Raw genomic sequence first — 19,884 nt, forward strand, 5'->3', positions numbered from 1 at the left:
CACACACACACACACACACACACACACTTACCCTCTCCTGTTAATGACACATACAATCCCTAGTCATCCTTTGGTATCATGCTGTTCTGTACTATCACCAAAAAAAAAAAAAAATCCAAAAAGCAAAAACTCCCTGTTCTCCCTACCCCCCCCCCGTCCCCCGCTTATTGAAATTTAACCCCCCCCATTCTCATAATCTTCCTCAGCCAACCCAATTCACATTTTGGCCGGTCCTCAAAACACTTAGGTGGTTCTAAGCCTACGTGGCCCCATTATGCTTTTCCAACATTTTATTTCATTTTCTCAGTTCACCCTCTACTTGGGCCTCATTCGATTGTCTCCAACACCAAGCCCTTCTGCTCCACACCTTTATTTATGCTCTTCCTCAGACTAGAGTTTCACTATTTTCTTCTATTCACACTTCAAGTCTTGCTTCAAGTGTCACCTTCTCATGATTTCACTAGTAGGTCCAATTGGATTTAACCTCTCCTCCCCCCCTTTTCTGACATATTCTAGTATTCAATTACTTATTATGTTCTGCCAAATAGTGTGTAAATACCTGAGACATCTGGAAGGTACTGTGGGGGAAGTGTGAAAGAGTGAGTCCCTGCCTTCAAGGGGCTTATAATCAAAGAAGGGACTGTATGCACATCGAGATGGGATAGTAAAGAATTGAAGGTTGTATGTTGGGTAAAACCAAAGCAGTGCTGTAGTCAGTACATTCCGGAGTGGAACCCACGAAAGGGTAGGCAATGGGCGAGAAGAATGCATCCCTGAAGGACAGTATTGGACTGATGGAAAGAGCAAATGAGCAAAGGAAGGGAACACTCTTGGGATACATATAATACAGGGAAGAGATGAGCCCCAAGCAGAGAGTTTGTGGAAACAAGTCACAGATAAGTTTCGAGGACGAAAAGGCAGTTTGTGGTGAACCTTGATCCACATAGGGGGATGGCTGGACCTATTCTGGACGTTGTAAGGGTGTGACAGGGTCAAAAGGATGTTTAAGGAATGTTGATGTGAATGTACCCAAAATAGATTTGAAGTAGAACGACCAGAATCCTGGGAGATTAGCCGGGAGACGATTTTCGCATTCCAGGCATGTGTTTGTTCATAAGGCTTCAGAGTAGATAGAATGAGAGCAGTAGTCTACAACTACGAAATGTATGCGTTCTCCCCTGAACAGAAGACTTTCGGCATAAAAACAGAACCAGCTTAGTGAAATGACCAAGCTGGTTATAAGGGTCAAACATTGCACCTTCCTGTTCTTCCTCTATTTTTCTGTTTTAATTTTGTGGGCCTTACATTTGACATTTGCCTTTCAGCTCACTGTGTGACCAAATGTTTGTGAGTAATCATCCTTCCTGTTATATAAAATGGTTATGTGGAGAAGTGTAGGCTAATGGATGTTTGGTATAATCATTATGAAACCTATTTTAGGCCTGTTGAAATGATCTATCATTGCGACAACCTCATTTTCTATTTGCTGTGTGACTTTAGCAAGTTTAGGGGGAAAGGGATTATCCCATAAAAGTAAAAAAATAAAAAAAAATAAATCTTGGATCCCATTTAACTACTATATGAACCACATTCTACTTATGAGTTTCAGACTCAGGATACTTTTGAATAATATATGTACACTAGACCTCAGCTTAAAGTTCATAATATTGATTGGGAATTACAGATTCCTATGCATGCTCTTAGATGTCACGTGCTTCTTGTTGGGGGAAACAATCAATGGGAGTGTTGAAGAAACTTAAAAATTGATTTTTACCCTTTACATTTTAGATATGCCAGCCTTTAAGGGATGTTTCATGACCTTTGATTAAAAAAAAAAAGGGGGGGCCATTTCCTGAATGCAGTTTAATGTCCAAGAATAAGTCATAATTTGGGGGGAAAAAAACCTTTCCAGAATAAAAATGATTATGTCTTTATGCGATTGGTATAAAGCCACAATTCTAAATAAATAAGCCCTTTCCTCAAAATATTTCTGACTTGGATCAAGCTGAAATTAACTAATAGGCAAAATAAAACCTATTAGCTTTGCCTGTTGGTATAAAATTTTGGAACCTGTTGGCTTAAAGGGGAGAGAGCCCCTGACTCCCTCCAGTAGCTATTCAGGGTGCCCTAAATTCACATCTCTTCAGGGCTGCAACAGGGCGAGTGGCTCTAGATGCTATAGGGGAAGCCAGTGCCTTCTTGGTGGCAGAGAGATTTTTAACAGATCACATTCTCAGTGCACGCAGGATTTCTTTTAAGATACACCAAGGGTGAGGAAGGTGATGGAATTCCCCATATTATGTCTCCTGTGTGAAGTTTCAAACCTGAGAGCCTGGGTCACAGCATGTGCAGTGATGGGTGTTGTTGTAAATGGACAAGCAGGGATGTGTGCTGTAAATGTGTAAACCTTTTCTCAGCATTAGGCACTTCAAACAGTACCAAAGACTTTGGGGGGTTAAATAACAAGACAGAGGATGAAGAATGAGAGGCCGAACAAAAGTCAGGTAGAGGTGTTAAACATTTAAAAGAATCAAAGCTAGATCTCTGGCAACTACTTTCATCCCAAACCCTGAGGCAGTAAAGCAAAATGTTGAGACTGAAATTAAAAAAAAAATCTGAAAGGAAATTAAGGAGGAAATAATAGATGGGAGGAAAATATTTAACTCGAGTCAAAGGAATGAAAACAAAACGAGAGTGACCAAAACAAAAGTAGGGTAAATAAAATTTTCCTTTCATTTCTGTTTTATATTATAGTCTGACTTCAGTAACATGAATGTATACTCTTTTTCTCTTGTTGTTTGGAAAACCCCTCAGCTTTTTCAACTCGGGAAAAGAAAAGATGTTAAAGCATGTCTGTTTTGAGCCACATCTTCACTATATCCCACAGATGACAAAAAAACTTGTCAAGGATCTCTGTACGTCATGCATACCCTGTATAACAGAGGTAAAATGGAGATTCACCAGAAAGTTCTGTACATTTTTTATATTCCACCATATCAAGATTCAATTGCTTGCATGTAAGCCTTCTTCCTTCTAAAGAAAGTGCCCAAAGAGAGCATAATTCAGTTATTTGTTGTTTGTATTCTTTCAATTTCTTATTAAGTACCAGAAAAGCAGTGGAAATAGTCACATGATGGGACCTGGGTGGGGGGGTGGCTAGTTGCTCAGGCAAAGTTTTGCGATCTGTGATATTTGTCCAGATTCGTAGGAAACAAATTTCCATGAACACTTTCAACATTACAATAAAGTCATCAGGTAGAGATATGATGATATATAATCAGAAAAATCAAATATTAAAACCACTTGACATCCCTTGCAAACAATGTTTTTGGGAGATTTTGATACACACATGTATTCAAAATATAACGGTGTTCTGGAACCTGCGTTCACACCAATATCTACTTCTCTGATTTGTCTATTAGTAGTGGTTTTAATTATGAAGCCACTATTGCTCCTGTTCTTTTAAACATGGCTCTATGTTGCTATTTAAACCTGGTAACTGTATAAAGTAGTTGGCCACAATTATACTAGCACCAGGAAAACCCAAACCGTTGCTACCACCACCACCACGCCAAGCCAGGTAATTGCTACCTAGAGACAAGTATATCACCATTTTATCAATGCTTGTATTCCCATGAGGTTTCTTTCATGCAGATCTGTATTACATCATTCCACAGATTACCCATGCCATTTCAGAGGCAGAACTTTAACTTTGGGTTCCTCTTCAATGGAGCTGTTCCCCATAATCCTTAAGCGCTTTCTCACCCAGCCTCTCATTCTGGTAAGCAGTTAATGACAAATTCAGTAGGTGAAGTCCAATTTAAAGAAGTCTTGTGAACACTTGCAGCAGTGAGACCCCTTCTGAAACGGGGCCAATACGATACGATCCCTTAGAGCCTGTGTTGTTTACTTTAGGATTGCTATTGATTAGATTCCTTGAAGCAGGCAGGTGCCAGAGAACAAAACGATTGGCCAAGACAGCAGTCCTCGGAGATGAGCTAAAAACACTGCATTTGCAGTGAAGGATTACCTCCCAGGTGCAAAATCAGTGGTTGGTCCCACCATGGGTTTGTGGCCACCATCTGGTTCCTGTTGGACTCAGGCACTCTCTGAAGGGGAAGGTAAGTGATTCTGACCTGGCTGGGTGTGAGTGGCTTTCTGAGAGAAAGAAAAGTCAGTTCCCTAAGGAACTAGATGGTGGTCTTTGCAGGTAAACATATGAGGTTGACCCTGAACTCTTAGACCATTGCTGCTGGTCAGCAGACCACCCTTGGAGTGGCATCAGCAAAATCTGGAAGCCTGTTAGACATGCAGACTCTCAGACTTCACCTCAGCCAAAAGAATCAGAATTTGCATTTCAACAAGAACCCTCCCTGATTCCTGTGCATATTCAAATGAGAAAACTGCTACCCTAGAGTATCTCCTCTCTGGCAGGACCAGCTGTCTGGGGATCTCGTGCCCACATCATACGTCTTCTCTCATCATCCCAATTTCCACTCTCTCAGTCAGAGCAAGGGATGAATGATACAAATGAAGCTATAGGTATGAAATCACTTGTTACTGACAACCCAGTAGGATTTGAGTACTACCACCGTCTTTAGTAGGCGCCTCCTAAGGGCTGTGCGACCTGGAGCGAATCACCTAGGATCTCTGAACTCGGGTTCCTCAGCTTTAAAACGGGACACTACTAACATGTTCGAACTCCCTTCCAGTGGCTCATTATGAGCCTCAGATGAGCTCCATAGATGAGAGAGTTTTAAACTAGGGCAGGCGTTGCCGCGAACATTGGGAGTGGAATCATTTGAGAACTGTGGGAGTCATCCTGGGCAGGAGAGGGTTAACAGGACCCGGGGCCCCAAGCGCCTAATAAGCACTGGGCAGTTTCCACAAATTACTTCGCTTAATTCTCAGGGCCACTTTCCAAGGTAGTTATTATTCCCAATTTACAGACAGGGGAACTGACACTCAAGGAGATTAGAAGCCTGGCCAAGGTCATACTATCAAATAAGTGGAAGGGCTGGAACTCGAAGCCGGGTTTATCTTAAGCCTCTGTACCTGCCGACCATCCGGGTATTTGTTCGTCTGCTTCCAAGCCGACCGCCAACAAAATACTGCTTCAGTCAGAACGGAGTTAAAAACAGTGCACAAATGAAAGTAGTACCTCAGCACAATCGGCTCGGTCTTGGGCGGAAGGAAGCCCTGTCCTGCTTGAAGGCCCCCTCAGTGTTGGTTTCCCTCCCACCACATCCCCAGGCAGTCCGGCCAAGGCCTCTAGCTCCGGCCTCACCGGGTCTGTTCTTTGCCTCCCTCACTTTACGACAACCATGGCGACTTTACGACAGCCATGGTGGCCCTTTCGGTAGTCGTGAACACGGCCGGCTTTTGCCTGCAAACAGCTTTGCACGTGCACATGCCATTATCTTCAGATCTTTGTCCCCCACCCCGCGCGCCCCCTCCAGGTCACTTCGTGCTCTGCATCCCTCAGGCGCCCCCTAAAATGTCCCTTTCTTAAAGAGATCTTCCCTTAAAGCTCATGGAAAGAAAGCTCTTCCCCGTATTTCTTAGCTTTCAGTTGTCCTCTCTTTAGCATTTATCATAATTTATGATTCGGTATTCACATACTTGCTTGATTTCTTCACCCTTCAGAAACAGAAGCTCCCTAAACCCTGTTAGCCTCTTTCTACCATAAGACCAAGCAGAAAGCGGTTATTCAGTGACTTGTTAACTACGTGGAAGGAAAAACAAGAGATGGGAGTAAATGAATCGGGTAGTGGGAAATGCACCTGGTGTGAATTTGTTCGCTGTAAGAATCTAAAAAGGTGATAATGGTGCCTAGTGCATAGTATGCAATGATTCATCACTCTCCCCTATCAAAAAGATATCTTTAACCGCAATATGTTAAACAACCATACCAGAAATCTAGGAAAGTAATGTCTTACTCCAACCAAAAGTTACTCTGTAGGAGTTGAAAAAACATAGTTCCGATAGAAATGGCACACCTATTTCCAAATCCTGTACCTCGCAGTCCCTCCCAGCCCAAACCCCACCTTTTCAATCAAACCGGTATGTCTGTTTGCTTCCAGGCTTCCTTATTGTTCTCTTTTTCTAAGTTGGTCTGGGAACAACTGAGCTGCAGCTGGAAAGCCTCATGGTCATCAGGAATCAGAAATGGACAGGAATCAGGAATCAGGAATGGACAAATGGGAGTCAGAAAAAAGGAGGACAGAATAAGATTCCAACAAGTCCACGTCCCCGTGTAATGATACTGATCTTCGATAAGCCACTTGGTGTGAGACCTCAGACTACTCCCATATGAAGTCTAGTTTTGTAACTTTCTAGCTGCATGATTTAAGGCAAGTTACTTAGCCACTCTAGTCCTCAGCCTCCTCATCTACAAAACAGGAAGAGGAACCTCCTCACTGGGTTATCCTGAGAAGTAAACAAGTCATTGCAAGTAACTTAAGCCGTCATTGATACAGTGTAAACACATGAATTTTAGCTATAATTATTTCCTGTGTGTATGTGCCTGTGTCTGTCAGTGCATGAAATGTCATTAGCAGATGAAAATCATTTCTAGTAGGAACATCTTATTGTTCAATGAGTAAAATTTAGGAGTTACGTTAAACATTTGGGGTTTGAATCCTGTCTGAGAAAGCTTGTCTTCTTGAATTTTCTATTTGTCTTTTTATTATTATTACCAAGGTAAAAAACAAAAAAACAAAAAACAAAACAAAAACAACACAGTGTCGTGAAGGGAGAATGGAAGACGAAATTACCGAATCCTTTAAGAGAAATTTTTTGATCCCTGAAATCTTGGATAAACTCTCAGGACTTTGCACCAATGAGACCCTTGTCAGGTGGGGCATGACTGTGCCAGAAAGAATGGCAGGAAAACTCGGAGAAAAGAACAAGATGAGAAGAACACTCATGAGAGGAAATAGATCTTGGAAAGTCTGAGTAAAAGAGGATTCTGAAAAATTGGAAAGAATTCAGAAAAATAAAGAGGACCGGGGTAGCCAATGTTATCAATCACTTCCCATGTGCCAGGCACTATTTCAAATGCTTTATATGCATTAAATGCATTTAATGCTTTCATCTACTTTAGGAAATTGGCACCTTTATTATTCCCATTTTACACATAAGGAAACTGAGGCAGAGAAAGGTAATGCAGTTTGCCCAATGATCACGTAAGTTTTGAAGAAACTCTTCATTTAAAGGCTCAATAAAATGGGTGAGCTGGCAGGTGTGGGATTCATTTAGAACTGGAAAGGGGAAAAATGAGGTTAGAAATGGGATCCAAGCTTATGTGGATTTATAATGATGTTATTGAGGTTTTAAATCCTAAAAATGTTTGTAACATTTTAGAAACTATTTCTTAACCCTGATCTCTGTTTTATCCACAACAATAAAAACATAATCTACTGTACTAGAGAATAATTCATAAAAGATATGCAACAATGACTTCTTCTGTTTAGGTGAAAAGCAGTCTCAGATTTGAGAGCACGTAGTTCTACCATAGCTGTAATAAATTTTTGTTACTCAACCCTGTTGGTCTCTTCTCTCCACCTTGCCCCAACGACCAATATATTTCTAGTGATAATAATGAAGGACATTAACATAGTAAGAGAAAAATAATACAGAGTTTAGGGGCTGGCCATAGAAGGTAATTCCACAGACGCTATAAAATCCTTGCTTACTTGGTTTGCAACCAGGAAACTTAGTGGATAACAGTCATTTTTCCAACCCCTCTTGCAAGTGCAAATCCAATACAATTCTTCAGTGGGGCACAGTAAAAAGCAAATGCAAAGGCATTTGAGAAAGCTCACCCATTTAGATTTAATTACATACATACCTGGTGTCCTCCCAAGTGTGAAAATGGTGTAACCAATAAATCAGACAATAAAATGCTATCTGAGCAGAACAGATTTATAGAGAAGATAGAAGAGCAATCAAAATTCACTCCCTTGCATTGGGTGTTTCTACCCAGAAAGTTCTTAAACGCAAGAGCAAATGGCTGCCCTTTGAATCATGCCTTCTTTTGAACACTTAGGGCCATCATTTTCCTTAGAGGGGTGTTCTCCTCTAACGGCTTTGACGTGAACAGGATTCCAATCTTAAAAACCATCTCTCTGTGTTAAAGGATCACTAGATCTGTGTTTGTATGCTAGATTTTAAGGACCATCTCATCTGTCCATTACTGTTTCTTCCATGCTCAGTTTAGAGCTACCAAATGAAGCATCATTTAGTAGAAAGAATATTTCACTTCAGAGCTTCCTCAAGATACACGAACAGAGAAGACTGCGAACTTCTGCAAAGCCAAATTTTTAAAAATGTGACTTTCAGACGACCACAATATCTTCCCAAGTAGTGTCATAGAAAAAAAACAAAAAGACTCTATAGTAACAGTAATGAGATAATTTTCAGTCATTGCCAATGATTTTGACATTTACGAAATGCATTCTTAAATGTGCCTGCTTTAGATTGAAATTTCTTGTGAATGACCCATTTGGAGGAAGGAAGTTGGAAAGACTGGAGTCTGGTCATCTTTCGGGCACATCTCTGCCAAGTGCAGATTGTTGGAGGGTGTGGACTCACCACATTTTCCATGTTCTCATTTGGAATAAAATTAAATGAAAAAAATGTTTTCCCTTCTAATAAAACCTCATAAAAATAATACCTTACTACACATTATAGCTGCTGATCAATCATGTTAAAGGCACAATCTGATCTCTGCAGACACTTTCCTAAGGAAAAGAACCAGTCAGCTGAGCAACTTCCTCATTTGCTGTGCGTATGAAAATGAAACCGTAACAGACCTTATGTTACATCCATGGTTTTTAGAAAGGGAATAAATAAACACTAGCAGGGCTTTTACTTCATCATGAAATTATAAACCATCCATGGTTACAAGTAAGGGAGTAAATAAACAGTAGCGGGGCTTTTACTTTATCATGAAATAATATTGCTCTTGATTTTTCACTGGCTAATTCGGAAGGAAAATGACTCTCCCTGAGTGGGAAGAATTCTATTCCGACCTTGCTTTCTGCAATCTACCATAAAGCCAATTTAAGTGATTTTGTTCAGATTGGTTTGTTTGCTTGTTTTATCTGTTTGGGAGTTCTAGACTCTGACAGGCAAGCAGGCATATAACAATGAAACAAAGTTTCGAGATACTTTTGCACAGCTCAAACTGGATCTATTTCCTTGTTCTCCTAGCTTGTGGGTTTTTAAGTCTGGATCTGCTCCTCTTCTTGTCTCTCTAAATATTTATCAGTTAACAATTACGCATCTGCTCCAGTGGCAACACACTTGGCTGAAGAAAGAAATAAGAATGCTTTCTTTGCCCCAAATATGCTAAATAATGCAAGTCCATTTGGCGTTTTTGAAACAGGAGCTTTCATCAAATTATCAGAGGTAGGTCCTTCGATTTTGACACTCATTAAACATACAGAAAAACCCCGTTACTTCAGCATGCGGTTTCTCCTTAAAAAAAAAAAAAATCATTTCCTATTTGTTTGGTTCTTTCCAGTAAGTTTTTCTAGTTAAGTATTCGCCTCTCTTACCAGACATGCTGAGCAATGCTGAAGGTAACAGAACTGCTTAGTAAAAGTCTATGGAACCCTGGGGCAAGAACCTTTCACCAGAAGAGAATGCCTTTCACTTAGACATATTCTAAGAAATAAATTTATGAAACGTTGCCTGATACGATTCAGAAATCATTATCTGAACAAGTCACTAAGCCCAAACCTGCATTTTGCAAGCCTTTTATTTTTGTATGTGCAAAGGGCTCTTTGCAAAAGTTAACTCACATTGACCTTTTACGCTTTCAACACGTGTCGTTTTTATAAACCTGAGGCAAAGCAGCAAATATAAATTGTACTAACCTTCGTATATTTATATGTCAAATTGGCGAGTGGGGCAGGTACGTCTGGCATGCCCGAGGACGACATTTCTGGTTCGGCTCCTGGAACGCGGGTCAGAGGCTCAGCGGATTTGGTCCTGATAGAGCCCTTGGCTTTATTTGTTCCTTTTTATCTGCACAGGCTAAGGTCTATTTGCATACTGCACTATGATTGGACGAACAAACTCTGAGGAAAAAGAAAACGACACTACTTATTTGTAACACCTAGGGCAGGGAGCCCTTGACTCTAAACTTAAACCCATAAGAAACCAGCTCTCCAGCTTTGAAACTGCAGCTGGAGACAGGGCACTATTTGCAGGCAAATTAATTTTCAAAGCCGAAACCTGTGATAAGAATATGCAGGGCAGCTGCTCTGGTCACTAAGGCCAGTTATGAGTTTTTGGCTTTTTATGCTTTTTATGCTACTGTGAAACTTTCTGTCCTCCGACAGACTTGGACTCAGAGAATTTGAGTCTCAAAGGGGACTTGTTCTCAGTAGCCGCTGGTGAGGAGAGAGGTCCCTGGTCAGGTGTCTTCGGGACAATGCTGTCAGCGAATCAGCCCAGGTCCCAGAAAAGCAGAGTGGGAAGAGAGTCGCTCTGGATAGACCCGACCCCAAGTCAGCATTACAAGATCCAACCAATCCAGTGTATTTTCAGTGGGTAAGCAGACCTACTGTGATTTCACAAGCTCTAAATGATCCTTATGTTACAAAGGGGAATAGAAAGGTCAGCAGGATTTTTACGGCTCTCACGAGTCCACTGTCACACAGTTACCACAACAGCAAGATGGCAATATTGTCTGTTAAAACCATCTAAAATGAAACTAACCTCGGGTTTCGGAAGTTGGCTCTGTTTATCAATGATTGATACTGGCAATTGTGCAAAAAGAAGATTTAAACAGGACGCTGAGTAATTCGGTTCCTTAAAAATGAGTGTTTCAAGCCGGGAACGTTAAAAAAGAATGTTTAACTGTAGTCCTCCCATGTTAAACACAAAACTTTATTGTACTGAAGCCGAAGCAAAAGTTATAATAGGAGCACAATAGAAAACTGTGGATACTTTTAATTCTGATTTCGAAGAGTTAAGAATCACAACCCCCCCCCCAAGGGAAAATTGCCAGCTCCCCCCAATATGGGATTTAGGGAGGGAAAGGAAGGTTTATTGAATAGTTGCTCCAAGTCAGGCACAGGAGTCTTACTTTCTCTTTCCCTTCTTACTTGGTTCCCCATTTTACAGATAGAGAGAAAGCAAGTAGCTTGCTTACAATCACAGATCTAACAAGTGCAAAACCAGAATTTCATTTCCCAGGTGGATTCCCTAGGTGAATAGTCGCCCTCAGGGACACTTATGGTTATTAGCCCTTTCATTCATCTAAGAGTAGGGTCGGCAAACTTTTCCTGTTAAAGAGATAGAAAATATTTTCTGCTTTCTAGGCCAGATGGTTTCTGTCCTAACTTACTCAACTCTACACGAAAGAAATCAGAGACAGTGGATACATTAATGGGTATAGGTGCTTTCCAATAAAATTTTATTTACAAAAACAGGAGGCAGGCCAGATCTGGCTCATGGGCCAGCCCCCAATTTCCAAGACAACCATCTCTAAGGACTGTGCCTACCCTGCACCTCCTGCTTGAAGGCCAGATAGAAACTTTTGTGTTGTCTCAACATTCTTTTCTCTTTCTCCGTTCCTCCCTCTTTCGCTTGCTTTCAATTTCTTTCTTTTTGGAAAATCTAATTGTTTTGTTTTCTAAAAATGTGTTTTGAGTTAAATGCACGATTACACAACAGCTGTTATATAACTTGCAGAGTGGCTCTCCGCCGTGCCCAGACAGCTGGGCTTTGCTGCTGTCGGCCTCTTGCAGCTTCTCAGCTGTCCATGGATCCAAACACTGGTTCGTTTGATGTCCAGATGGTGAAAGCAAAAGGGTCGTGACACGTTTGGTGCGTTGCCTTACTGCTTGCATGCTCAACCTTGACGCTATTGCACTGAATAACGAATAGCTAAGAATATTTCCCTTTCCACCAGACATTCCCGAAGGTGGGTAAAAGGAACAGCTTGGGAAACAGGTTACCATACCTGCCCATTTAATTTCAACAAATATTTACCAAGTAGCTTTTTAAGGGTAAAGCACGGTGATGAGACAATCAGGAACTCTGCAATCTTAATCTTCCTTGAAGGGCAGAGTTTTGGGGGTTTTTTTGGTTTTTGTTTTTTTTCTGCCCAGAAACTAAGGGACCTGAGATCTCTATTTTTGAAGTCAGCGTCATCCCGTCTCTAGAGCTTGTCTTGTGGAATAGTGTGCTCCTGGGAAAGGTGGCACGGATGGATATTCCATGGTGTTCCTGGGGATGGTCAGGCTTTACCTGACCACTTCCCTCCCTCGCCCACCCCACGTAGCGTTGGTGAAAGCGCAGGGGCAAAAGAGATCCACATCAAGACTGAACCCAGGGTTGGGTATTTTTATTGTATTGTTTTATGTACGGGACTTGAATTTGAGAGTAATAGACAAAAGATGTTCGATCTTCCTGTCCTCCTTATGGACAAGCTAAATTACACATGCACACCCACAAATGCGGCAGAGGGGTGGGAGAGAAAGAGAAGCACAGTGGATTCTTCTCTTGAATCTAACTCCTTCCAGCCCTTGATACCAAGGCACATGCAAACCGTGACTTCAACCGTTGCTGAAACTGCTGTCTCATTTTATAAGAAATCTCTCTCCAGAGCCCAATGTAGGCTCAGTCGCTGAAAAGATATTGGAGCCTAACCTTCTCCCACCCACATGAGTAATTGAAATAGAAACCACTCAAATTTGTTAAACAAGCATAATTATATGGTGAAATAAAAACAGCTTCCTTTTACATTTCCTGATCTCAAACTCCAGGATCAATTTGTCAGAGCTCAATTTCTTTTGCTCAGTGACGTCCTCTTCCCCGTCTCTACAGTGTTGCGTAAAGCACGGCTGGGTGAGTCTGCTGGTTGGTTAACCCAGAAATGGATGTATCCCTTTGCTTTTGACCACCGCAATTTCTGCAGACACTGCATTGTTCTGAGGCCTATTTGGGCTTTAATAATTTGGAAAAAGCGGGTCTTGCCTGGGGTGAGAGGATCTGTCCTTGGTTGGCATGCTGGTGTTATCAGTGGAGGTGAAAAGCAGCATTTGGGTACCTGACCATATGTGTTTGTGGGCTGATTTCTGTTCATCGCCATTCTTCTCCAATTAGCATTATCTCCTCGCTCCTGATTTCTCCTGCCCTTCACATACCCTATCATGTGTTCTCTTCATTCTGTGTTACTAACGGTAGGGCGGATACCCCTCTTATCTGATACGGTCAGGACACTGATCAGTTAGGAAAGTCACTAAAACAAGCAGCAGACTAAAGCCTCCATAAGATCATGATTTTAATTGAAATAGGTCTTCGCTAAACTTTATAGGCCAAAGACATTTCTTAGCACTGGGTCAGCTGCCAGAGTTTGACATAACTGTACACAGCATTCACAGTGTGCTTGTTTCCTCAGGGTGAGGAGAGAAATTCAGGACACTAATGGCATTTTTGAGGCAATCTGAATGTAGACGACGTGGAGATTTTTATGACATTTCCCATATTGTTTTACAGTTGTCTTATGCACAGATCATATAGTAATGTGTTTAACCACTGGACAAGGTTGGGTGCTTGCCTGGCACTCAATTTTATGCATAGTTTTCACAGATACAACCCTCCTTTTCCTCCTGATAAATGTACAATTTAAATAACATTTAATCCAATCATATAATTGAAATACTAGCTTCATGTGACTGATCAGGTTTCCGAGCAGAGATCTGATGATAAGTAAGCAGAGCAGGCTGTGTCCTAAACTGAGTGAACACGTCAGCGTCAATGCTGTGTTTTTGCTTCTTACTTTTGAAACGTTTTTGAAAATCATTTTCAAGTCAAATACGCCATATAGAAAAAACTGCAAAATTCAGAAGTATACATCTCCATAAATAGTCATAAAAGGAACAAAAAATCACCACCACTCGGTTCAGAGAATAGAACAATATCAGCACCCAAAGACCACTTTGTACCTCCTCTCCACCCTTGTCCCCTTTTTCTTCACCCTACATTAGGATATCACCAATATCCTGACTTCTAATGCCACATATTCTTTTTTTCCCCCTGATTGTGAACTTGATGCAAGCCAATCATACATAGTCAGAATAATTTGAAAGGCAATCCAGAGATGCAAGTGAATCTGGGAGGTGAGTCAAATCGTGGTTGTAGGTAAAGAAAGTTTCTCAGAGAGTGCTCCTACCCAGATATACCCCCAATAAACAGAATCGGAAGTGTGAAATACACAGCAATAGGTTGGCATTTATATGAAAACAAGGGCATTTTTTTTATGCCAGTCACAGTACCTGTAACAGTCCAGAGAAATGGCCCTTTTCCTACAGTTTTGTTGGAGCTCAATAGCACTTACGCATTGTATTAAAGTATTAAAAATGTTCGAACCCTTGATCTAGTTATTCTACTTCTAGAAATTCATTTTAAGGAAACAACCAAATACATGTAAGTTATGAACAAGTATCTTTAATATGTTGTTTATAAAATTAAAAAATACCAAATGGTTAGGTAGTTTGTGGATTAGCAAATCCATATATAAATAAATAAACAAATGAGGAAGGACCTGGCAAACTTTTGAAATACGTTGTAATTTAATTTTTTAAAAGTAAGTAATAAAAGCTGTGTGCTATGTAGGGGTGCTAAGAAAGTGTACTTCAGCCTCAAGATTTGGCCAAAATCTGCAATTTACCTTTGACCTTGGTCTCAGCATTTGGAAAGCTAAATAAGTGAATTTCAATTCCAGTGTCATTCCTGGCATCCTGAAATTAAGCAGGATCACACGATTCCCTTGGTTATCGTTTATATGATTTTCCCAGGGTGCATAGTGCTTCCTTGGAATCTGTGAATTTGACCTTATATAACAAAGGGGAGTTTGCAGATGGGATTAGGGTCTTGAGATGAGAAATTATCCTGGATTATCAGGGCGGGCACTAAATGCCATCACAAATGTCCCTTGAATGGAAGAGCAAAGGAGACCTGACCACACAAACAGAAGGCAATGTGATCCCTGAAGCCGCCAGCTTTGGTGATGGAAGAAGGGGCCAGAAGCCAAGGAACACACAAGCAACACGTCTCTAGAAGCTGGAACGTGCAAGGAGGCTCATCCCCTGGAGCCTCTGGGAGGAACAGGCCCTTTGACATCCGCCAGTGACACTGATTCTGAACTTGACAATTGGAGAGAATAAACACGTGCTGCTTTAAACTACCAGGTTTGTGGCAATTCGTTAGAGCAGCCCCGGCAACCAAATACACAAATCAATGAAAGTGCGTTGTCAGAAAGGACTTGACATCATTGATCATGACTCTGCATATTGTTCTGGTTTATTGTTAATATCGAAATATTCGTGTTCAAATAAAGGAAAGCTTCCCATCTGTACCATGGAATAGAGACCTCTCAGGCGCTCGACCTCTTGAAAAATCTTCCAGTTTCATTTGCAGTATAAGCAGATATTTATTCAATTGCAAAAGTAAAATGCGATAGATGACGATGTGTGTGAAAACTGTTAATTTTTTTAATAATCATTTTGTTGGGGCAATAGCAAACTTCGTTTGCATTTGCTGGCTTGGACCTGTTCCCACATTTTAAAGTTGCGCGGACATACCCAGATCTGTAACTACAATCCGAACTCATTTTCCAGCTCAGGTTGTGCATGTCAGATGCCTGTGGGGTACCTGAGCTATGTGTCACATGGTCATTTAACGGGGTTTCCACTCAAGAGCCTGCATCTTTGTTTCACGTGGACTCATACAGTGCATGACAACAAAAAAATTTTGCCTTTTTTCTTGTTTGGAAGAAATGCTTTCTATTTTTATTGGTTAACCTAAAATTCCTAACACATTCATAAGCATGTGTAAATTTAATCACCAGCTCACACAAAATTTAAGGACTCTGCACCTTTTATCTCTTGATTCCTATTCCTGTTCTACACGCTTTATGTCTGTGATAAATTTTTGTTCCACCGTCCCAGTGGAATCGTAATTATACAATTGTTACCCTATTCAATCAATTCCTATTTCACTTTACCCGTTTATTTGAAACTTTTTTTGGCCAAGGCTTCGGGGATGCCTGGGTGGCACAGTGGGTTAAGCATCAGACTCTTGGTTTGGGCTCAGGTCATGAGGTCAGGGTTGTGAGATCGAGCCCCATGTGGCTCTGCACGGAGTCTGCTTAAGACTTTCTCTCCCTCTCCCTCTGCCCCCTCTCAACCCTTTACCTCAACCCTTTCTTCTGTGATAATTTTCTTCTTCGAGAGTCTGTCAAAGGCTCCCATTGTTGTCTCATCAGGAGACTGTCCGTATTACTAGTATTTCAAAGAACTTTTGGCTCTGTTGATCTTTACTGTACGTTTGTTTGATTAATTTCTGTTCATAACCTCACTGTTTCTTCCATTCTCTTTTCTCAAGATTCTAACTTCCGGATACTTAGATCATTTGGTTTTCAGCTTTCTTCCCTTCAAAGCTCTAAATTTCCCTCTCTCCATGTCTTTAGCAACACCTAGAAGTTTGGATATAGCATTTTCATTTTTGCTCAATTAAAGATACTTCCAAATTTCCGTTGTGATTTCTTTCCTGATTCATGATTTATTTCGAAATGCATTTCTTAGTATCTCTTTTGGCTGGTTATAAACATCCCCCAAATCACAGCAGCTTATGTTATTATGGTGTTATTTTTGTGTGCTTAGAAACTTTGCATCACTATGTCTTCCTAGGGAATTGAACTATTTTTTTTTACAGTATAAGCTCTCCCTGTTCCTCTCTCTGTGCTTTTTGCCTTGGAGTTTCCTTTGATAAGTGATCCCTACAATAGCTTTTCCTTTGTTTGGGGTTTGCATACTACATTTTCCCTCATCTTCTTACTTCCAATCTGCATCTGTGTTGCATATGGGTCTTTATTTATTTTTATTTTTTTAAAGATTTTATTTATTCATTTGATCAAGTAAGAGAGAGTGAGAGAGAAAGAGCACCAGTAGTGGAGGCAGAGGGAGAAGCAGACTCCCCACTGAGCAGAGAGCCCAACATGGGGCTCAATCCCAGAACCCTGGGATCACAACCTGAGCCAAAAGCAGATGCTTAACAGACTGAACCATACAGGCACCCCTGCTGCCTATGGTTCTTTAAATGGCCCTTAGTTGGGTTTTATGTACTTATGCAGTCTTACAGACGTTCTCTTTTAATTGGATCATTTCCTTTATTGACATGTAACGTAATGTACTGATGAATTTATGTTTAAAAATTCTACCATCTACTAAAAACAAAAACAAAGATTCAGCCATCTTACTAAATACTTTGGTCTTATCTGATGAGGGAAAGGAAGGCAAGCTGAAGACAAAGCAGAAGCTGACACCCTGCAACCTCCCCCTTCCCCATGGGATGTTTGTGACATTCCTCAGGCACTCCTGGCTGCCCTAAAGGACAAAGAAACAGTTAACCTATAGATACCACAATTTTGCAAGACTTGAGTCTCCTTCAGTTTACAAATGTCTTAGCAGTTTACAAGAACAAAGCTATCAGTAACCTAGCTTCCAGAAGGGAATGTATGTAGACACAATGAAATTTCCTTACTACCTACAGCCCATTTACAAGTCCTTGAAATGGGCAAGGTGACATTCCTCCAGGAATTCAGCAGCCTAGAAGTTAATACTCCGCTAAGGGCAAAAGGCTGTCCTAGCCTGACCCCCTCCCCTCCACCAAGATCCTGTAAGTCTACTTTAATGTATAAAAATTCCTTTGGAAACTTCCTTTATCTCTAACCGCCCCCCCGCTAAGATACGTGTTGGCAATCATCCCCCAAGCATATGGCCCACCGATATACATCTGAAGGGTCTCATGACTGAGGTTTTATTAGACGGTAATAAATGACCTTTTCCCAATAGTAGCTAGCCCCCTCAAGGTCCTGGAAACCTTGCTTCCAAAATTCCTTAGAGACCTACGCTATCCCTAACCCCTTCCCAACTTGAGGGTATATAATGGGCCATTCCTCACAACCCCGGGCAGCAGCTCTTTCTGCCCACAGGTCCTGTCCCTGTGCTTTAATAAACCACCATTTTGCACCAAAGACGCCTCAAGAATTCTTTCTTGGTTGTCGGCTCTGGACTCCACCCCACTGAACCTCACCTATGTTCCACAACCTCATCATTATCTACTCTATGTTTATCTCTCCTTTCTGACTTTTTCTCTTTAAAAAATGGATTTTAAATTATTAACTTAAGATGTAAGTATTAAAATTAAACTAAACTAAATTTTAACTTTATTTTTTTTAAGTTCTTTTCTTTAAAGATTTTTATTTTATTTATTTGAGAGAGAGGCAGAGACAGAGCACAGGCAGGCAGAGCGGCCGAGGAACAGGGAGAAGCAGGCGAGCGGGAAGCCTGGCAGATGCTTAAACGCTAAACCAACTGAGCCACCCAGGCATCCCTAAATTTTAACTTTACATTTATTTTAATTAATTTAAAAATTAATTCTTTATTCTATCAGGTTGGGAATTATATAGTGTCTTTACTGTTATTTTCATGGTGTTTTTGAGAAATAATAGGTTTTTACTTTGTCACTTCCCAAAGTATAATTAATTGATTGGTGCTTTTATTCTTTTTCTTGGCTAATCCAAATACCTGGGACACTTTAACTTACTTACATCCCTCCCAATAGCCATACAATTGTCAGTAGATGTTTATTTAAATGTTCGTGTGCATGTTGATATTACTGGACATTCTGTTTTCTACCCCAGATCCATTTCATCTCTTGGCCTCAAGACCTAGCTGTTCTGTTCTCTGGCTTCTGATTTAATTCAACCAATAGGAAAGGTGGGGGGCAGGGAACACAGCTGGGAGCAGGAAGTGTAGGAGAGAAAAGCCAGGATGCTTATGCTTCCCCTTCTTGTCCTTGCTTCTTTTATGCCTGAGTGACACACCAGCAGGCCTGTGTCTTCCTCCTATGACCACAGGCCCTTCAGAGGGTCCCTCGCTGTGGGGTGTCAGCGTCTACCACTCCATTATTCCCAGGCTCTCATAACCGCCCTTCCCCCTCTTGCATCTTCAGGCTTCGGGAGTGGTAACTGCTTCTCACAGGTGGCATTTCTGGGGTCTGCAGTACCCCGTGTGGCTCGCACACACTTTTGGAAAGAGTTCCTTTCTTAAATCATTGAAATTCCAGCCAGGTGAGCCTCCTGTATTTTGCTGTGACCCTGAAATGATTCCTTTAGAACTTCAGACGCATCCTTTTGGGGGGGGGGGTGGTATATAAATAGTTCTATATAACGACAATAAGCATTAGTAAGCCATTACGTAGAAGAAAATACTTGGACAATAACCTACATGTATACTTGTGGTCCTTTATCTGATGGCTCTGTCCCCTCTTTCCCACCCAAATGAGAGAATTATGAACCCCATGTTCATTATTGTCTTGATTGACTTCCCTGTGTGTCTATGTATTCCAAGAATGACAGCTGTGTGTGTCTGTATATATTTATTTCTAACTTTATAAAAATGAGCCTGTGTTTTTCTGAAATACTGTATTGCTAGGACTCGTCCGTGTTATTGCATATCCCTGTAGTTTCCTTATTTTGAATGTTGTGTGTTACACCTTTCTGATCATCGTTTATTCATCCAGTCTTTTGATAACGGGATTCTGGGGATTTGCCATTGTGAATAGTGCTTCTACAAACATTCTTGTGTGTATTTCTCTTGATTGTATATCTGAAATCAAATTTGCTAGTTCTCAAGGAATACGAATGTTAAACTTTGGGCTACAAGGCCAAAGTGGTTCTATCAATTTATACTTCCCCTTCAATGGAAAAGAACCCTGTGGCTCCATAGTCATCGTGTTTTTTCATTTAGATTGATTTTTATACTGGGTTTTGGTTGTTTATATTTAGAAACTCATTAG

At 40.9% G+C, this 19,884-nt stretch overlaps 1 protein-coding gene across 1 annotated transcript in view; it reads right to left on the reverse strand.

The window, feature by feature from the left end:
• LOC125282684 (aldehyde dehydrogenase 1A1-like) overlaps positions 1 to 17,152 on the reverse strand; it is a 63,907-nt gene extending 46,755 nt beyond the window's left edge. Inside the window, exon 1 of the mRNA XM_048218287.2 lies at positions 9,885 to 17,152. Coding sequence (XP_048074244.2) covers positions 9,885 to 9,950 — 66 coding nt within the window. The 5' untranslated portion in view covers positions 9,951 to 17,152. The remainder of the gene's footprint in view (positions 1 to 9,884) is intronic.
• Between the last annotated feature and the right edge of the window lie 2,732 nt (positions 17,153 to 19,884).

This window comes from Ursus arctos, unplaced genomic scaffold (genome assembly GCF_023065955.2).
Source record: "Ursus arctos isolate Adak ecotype North America unplaced genomic scaffold, UrsArc2.0 scaffold_33, whole genome shotgun sequence".
Classification (NCBI taxonomy): domain Eukaryota; kingdom Metazoa; phylum Chordata; class Mammalia; order Carnivora; family Ursidae; genus Ursus; species Ursus arctos.